A 6,242-nucleotide genomic window follows, 5' to 3' on the forward strand; every position below is an offset into this window, starting at 1 on the left:
TACTTCTGCCTGTGGAATGTCACACACATAGGCTTGGTCAGAGATTCAGCTTCCATCCTCCTGGTGAGAACCCATTCAGCAGGCAGCAGAGATTCCTGAAATGCCTCCCCGTGCTAAAGAGGTGTATCAGTACCTTAGTCTTTAGCCAGTGACCTTTGTCCACCCTGGATTTTCCTATCCACTCACCCAAACTATAGAACCCTTGATTCATCAAGATTAAAGTTGATGTCTACCCAGGGATGATCCCACAATGATGTCATTTTCATTCGTACTCATGGACTGTCCAAAACCCTATTGGTCACCTCTGCTCCCTCGTCCTTGTGGGCTGGTGCCTAATAACCCCCGGGGAGAAGGGAGACCCAAATTCAGGGACACTCTAACTGTGAAGGTGGGACATCTGAATCTAAGTCATCATTGCTGAGTGTCCTTCCATGAACACAGAACATTCAGCTGGGCAAATGCACCTCTCGACATGGGAAGAATTGTTTGTTGACAATCCTAAACTCTGTGAGCTCAATATGTGTTTGCATTTGGAGACAGGGCCTCAAAGGAAATTATGGCGAACAGGGTGTAATCGTACACACAGGGAGACTGTGGCACAGGCTATTCTTAGTCTTCTGAACCTCATGCCTCGAAGTGAAACCCTGTATCAAGAAGATTCTTCACCAAAGTAAATGAGGTCGCCAGGGAGGCCCTAATCCAGGCACTGTGAGGACACAGTGGGAAAGATGGTGTCTAAAAGCCAAGAAGAGGGGCGTCAGAGTGCACAGCACTCTGGTCCTCAGCTTGTAGCCCCATGCCTGTGGTAGACCCCAACTCTACAAAGTGCTTACTGTGGGCAATCATAACGGGAGGCCAAGAAAACTGACCTGCCTGCAAAATAGAGCTGTGTGTGCTTCTATCAGCCAGGTCCATCCAAAGAAACAGAACTCCCAGAAGCTGCAGTTAGGAGCTGCATACTGTATTCTCTCTAGTTGATTAAACAGAGATTGTCCCCAACAGAGGCTATTCTGCCTCCAGACTCTCCACAGTGGGAACTCTGTGTCTTCCAATGTTATGGGAACCTTTGAATGTAACAAAGCCCATTTCTTGACTCAGGTGGGATTAACCCAGGGAGCTGAAGGCCCGGAAATTCAAAGGCCACCAAAGTCACTCTGAGCTAGTGGCTCCCAGGTTCATTGTCTCAATAATGGTAGTGGCACACTCTAATCCCAGCACTTGGGAGGCAGAGGCAGGCAGATCTCTGAGACTGAGGCCAGCCTGATCTACAGAATGAGTTCTAGAACAAATTAAGACTACAAAGAGAAACCCTGTCTCAAAAAAAAAAAAACAAACAAACAAAAAACCAAAAACTAATTACACACACGCATGAGGACAATCATCTCAAGGACAATAGAAGAACAAGCAAAGCTTTATTGAGGTAGAGAAACAGCTCCCTACAAGGAATAGAACTAGAAATTGAGTTGCCTGCTGACCTGTATTGGGCTGGGCTATTTTTATGCCCAGTACTTAAGGCTGGTTGGGTCAGACCTAAATGTAAGCTAGGGGTTGAACTGAGAGGCTTCTGTGTAGCTGAACTGAATGGATACCAGGGACTTTGTTTGGGTGGGAGATAGGGTAGAAAGGTGCAGGCGCAGGAGAAGCCCACCAGGAAGTGTCAAGGGAAGGAAGAACAAGGAAACAAGGAGAGTCAGGTGGCCATCACCCTCTTGCAGAGGCACAGCCTTTGAAAATGCACAGCTAATGAGCTAGCTACCCTTGCAGGCAATAAACTGTGATAGGCACACTGTGCGCACCAGGCCCAGTCCAGTATTCATGTGAAGAAGGAGGGCTTTGAGCTAAATCCTCAGCTTTTAACCAACTTCAGGGTTTCCCCCCCCCCCCTCCTCTGGATCCAGTTTCTACATCCATTGTCCATTTTTGCTGGAAAACCCGCTACTTTGCAGATAATCTCCTCAAGGCCTCTGCATAGAGTCCACTGAGAAATGGACTCTCCCTGTCCGTATAAAATTTCTCTTCTCAGGGGTCTCCGGTCCTCCTCCGTCTAAGAAGGAAACCACTTCACTCTGATCTCTCTCACCAGGCTAGACCATGAGGTCTGGATACCTGGCCAGCTGTAATGCTGGAATTCACAATTGTTCACATGTTCCATTTAAAGTGCGGAGAAGAACCTGAAGGCTCCAGCAATACAAGATGACGAATCTTCAGAGACTAATGAGCCTGCTCTGACCGTTACGTGCTGTAGATACCTACCCAGTTCTCAGGACTCTGTACAGCCGCTAGTGTCAGCTAAGGATAACTGATTAAAAATAACGTCCTGGGTGTGTCTGGGAGTGTTTCTCTAAGATAAATGACATTTGAATCAGTAGGCCAACGAAAGCCTCGTAGGCCTTGTCCAATCAGGTGATGGGTGGCCTAACTAGAACGAACAGGTAGAGAGAGGGACGGGAAGAGGTGCATTGAGCCCACCTGACTCTATGCCCCTACCCCAGCACAGAGCCCCTGCCCCAATCTATGATGACACTCCAACAGCGCAGCCCCAAACTCAAAGGGCTTGTAACAGGGATGCTTTCTCTGCGGAGATGTTACCAGCTGGACCCCACTGGGGGAGACGTGGCTTGGATTTACCCCTCTTTCCTGAGTCTCCATTCCCAGCATGGCCTTCTGTGGTTTCCAAGGGGTGAAGCTTACTCAGCTCGAGGTGGAGGCTCCCCTGGAGGTGAGGGGTTCGGCTGAAACTCGGCCTAGAGTCAGAGCCTCCTGAAATGGCTCTCCTGGTGCACCTGAGGCTAAGACTCAGCTGAGGATGAGGTTCACAAGGGGGTGGGGTTTGCCTGAAGGCAGGGTTCATTGGGGTCAGGCCCAGCTGGAGTAAGGGATCCCTTGAGACTGGGGACCAGGTATATGGGCTCCAACAGGAGAGGGACTCAACCTGCTATATTTGACTACAGCCATGCTGAGGTTAGACTTAGGCTGAGCTGAGCCTGGCTCAGGGACTTCAGGAGGTTACCAGGAGTCTGCACTGAGATGGCTCTGGCTAGGCTTGCCTTGTGTTTTCCTATCCTCTGCCCTCCCCCATCTCTTCAAACTCATCAGCACTACACACCTCCAGCCCAAGATGAATGCCTCTGTTCCCTGAGCTGTAGGCTGACCCTGTGCCTGACTGTTCTTTGTTTCTGACATCTGTGCACTACACCAAGCCCCACCACCCGACCCTGGCATGCTGCCTGGCACCAAGTGGCACCATCATAGGTCTGATGACCTCCAGGGTTTGGTCTCTAGCTTTATTCCCCAGCCTGCCCCTGAGGAAGGGGTCTCCTCTCCAAGCCTCCCTGCAGTAAAGTTGTCTCTCCCAATGAACTGCTGTGGACACATTTTCGAATGCTCAGACACAGACCCACAACACATGGTTACACACACACACACACACACACACACACACACACACACACACAGGTGCACACTGACCAGTGTGCAATGGGGGCTTAGAAACATAAGCACATATACACACTTGAGTGTAAACAAAAGGTTAGTTTTATTTTACTTCCTTTGTTCTGGAAGTTGGCTTTAAAACAGGGGTGTGGGGAGGGCACAGAAAATGGGGACAGGCTCCCCAGAGCTCCAATTTTTCAGCATAGCCAAAGCCACAGCCCTGGACCACAGTCTTATGCATCTAAGCAGCAAGGCACAACAGAAGGAGTCATGCCAAGCAATCTTAGCTCAGAGAAAGGACTGTTCTCTGTCTAAGCCTCCTCCAGGTCTCATTCAATCTGCCTCAAGTGGGGAGCCAAGGGCTGGGAGTAGTCAATGCTGTTTGTCTTTCTCTGACTTGGGAGTTCTCTGGCTCTCTCTGTAAGGGTTCATGCCAGACACCCCCAATTCTATGGGGAAGCTGCAAGAGAGCCTAGAAGAAAGGGCTGGCAGGCCCTGGAGGGGCAGTCTATTCCTGGGACACAGCTCTGCCCACTCCCCACCTCTGGGGCCACATGTAAGACCCTGGTCACTCCCCTTCCTATCCCGCAGGGAAGTACCTGAGCCAGCGCCTCCTAAAGGGTCTTCAGCTCCCTCTTTTAAAGACCCCCCTAACAAGGTCTGCCAGAGATCTCTGGTTGAGGGCAGAAAGATTTCCACTGCATCCTCACGCCAGGCCCTCCCTGATCTCTCCGCAGTGCCCTCAGATCCACACGGTGGCCTTGCCATCTCTGCTACCTGTACTGCCCTTCTCAGATCCAGCCCTGGGCTTAGTGGCCAGCTGTTCCTGAGCTCCCGGTCTGCCCTGCTCCCCAACGGTGCCCCCCGACGTGGCGCTGCCGGTTCCGGAAGCTGGGCCGCCCGCCCTGGGCGGCCCCCGAGAGGTTGCATTGAGCCCTGAGCACGGCGGACTGTCGCGATCTGCGGAAACCGCCGCCACCGCCGCCCCATCGCGCAGCGCCTGCAGCGCTAGGTTCGCCAGGTTCTGGTCGTGCGCTCGCGCGCGCTCAGCTGCACGAACCACCAGGCTGTAGTCGGGAGGGCAAGCCAGGCCGGCGGCCGCAGCCGGGAAAGCGCAAGGCGGTGGGCGCGGCGTGGGACCAGGACCCGCCGCTGAGGCTCCCCGACGGCCGCGCACAGCGTCCTGCGCACTGCCGAGACCCAGGTGCGCCATCTCACAGAGGTTGAGCAACAGGCATAGGCAGCTAACCACGTACATGACCAGCAAGAAGATCGTCTTCTCGGTTGGCCGCGACACGAAGCAGTCCACTACGTGTGGGCAAGGCTGGCGGCTGCAGGCAAAGAAGGGTGGCACCTCGAAGCCATACAGTAGGTACTGGCCCACCAGAAAGGCCACCTCGAAGGCCGCTCTAACCACCAGCTGAGCCACGTACACGCGCATCAGGCCTTCCCTCTGGATGCGCCTCCGTCCGTCATGCTGCCCGGCCGGACCAGGTGTGACCACGGTCTTGCCATCACCTCCACCCCCCTTAGCAGCTACATCCTCGGCTCGCTCCTCCTCCGTGTCTTCCCCGGGGCCCTCGGGCGCCCCCGGCTCCTCGTCCTCATCCTCCTCCAGCGCCAGCATGGGCTCTGCCTCACCCAGATCCGTGGTGTCGGGCCAGCCAGGTGGCGGCGGTGGCAGCTGCGCCCTGGGCAAGCGCCGGGGTCCAGGGCGACGTCGGAGAGCGCGTCTGCGCTCCTGCTCCGAGGCACGCGCCAGGCGGTGGACCGCATAGCCCAGGTACATGACAGAAGGTGTGGAGATGACCACTATCTGGAAGACCCAGAAGCGGACATGAGACAGGGGCGCAAAGGCGTCGTAGCAGACGTTGTCACAACCCGGTTGTCGCGTGTTGCAGGTGAACTTGGATTGCTCATCTGAATAGATGGACTCACCGCCGACAGCTGTTAGCACAATGCGGAAGACCACCAGCACGGTGAGCCAAACTTTGCCCACGAAGGTGGAATGATTGTGGATCTCCTCCAGCAGCCGCGTCAGGAAGCTCCAGCTCATGTTGGTCATGGGAGCGAGCAGGTGGGACCTACAAGCATGCGCGCAGGTGGTTAGCAAGGGACTGGGCACTGCTGAGCCCAGAGTTGGGGTGCCTGCAGGCTTGTCCAGCAGTTGTTCCCAGCTGACCTTGAGCTCACTACCTTACAGAGATCTCCTTCATCTACATTCACACCCGATGTCCGGTGTGCTAAAGATGAGCACAGAGCATCTTCAATTGATCTCCAAGAAAGCTTCAACTTGTAGGAAGTACACCTCTGTCTCTGATCCCTAAAGCCATAAAGCCTGTGTACTACCTTTATTGGTGGGGGGCTGGAGGGACAGGACAGCACCAGCCCAGCTCAGTCCCAATTGGATGCCACCCTCCTAGGGCTTACCCCAAGTTTGTCAGCCACTCTGGCCTTTTCAACCTCTGCTGCATCCCAGCCTTTGTGGTTGGAACAGTCTCCCATAGTCCTGAGACGCCATCAACCCTGAACCCCCAACATTTGGCCCCCATCCCTCCCCAGTCCTCCAGTAGCACTAGCCTTTCTCCTTCCACACCCTACACAGCAGCTCTGGGAGACCCTCATCCTCCCCAAGCCCTTTGCTAATCCTGCACTTAACCTGTCAGCTACCCCTCCCACTGCTCATAGACCCTCCAGGGTTCTTTCTTCATCGAGCCCCAGGTCCTAGTCCCCTGGACTGTCCCAGGATCTTTCTAGGCAGGACCCCGAAAGGCTGCAAACTGATACACAGCAACGCTTGGGCTCCTGTG

At 54.3% G+C, this 6,242-nt stretch overlaps 1 protein-coding gene across 1 annotated transcript; it reads right to left on the minus strand.

The window, feature by feature from the left end:
- Window positions 1-4,174: 4,174 nt before the first annotated feature.
- On the minus strand, window positions 4,175-5,497 carry GJC2 (gap junction protein gamma 2; the record flags this gene model as incomplete). The annotated part of the gene is made up of 1 exon (XM_080923630.1): window positions 4,175-5,497. One exon carries the CDS (start codon window positions 5,495-5,497, stop codon window positions 4,175-4,177), a length of 1,323 nt encoding a protein of 440 aa, XP_080779756.1.
- Between the last annotated feature and the right edge of the window lie 745 nt (window positions 5,498-6,242).

Source organism: Micromys minutus (genome assembly GCF_963924665.1).
Source record: "Micromys minutus genome assembly, chromosome: 10".
Taxonomy (NCBI): Eukaryota; Metazoa; Chordata; class Mammalia; order Rodentia; family Muridae; genus Micromys; species Micromys minutus.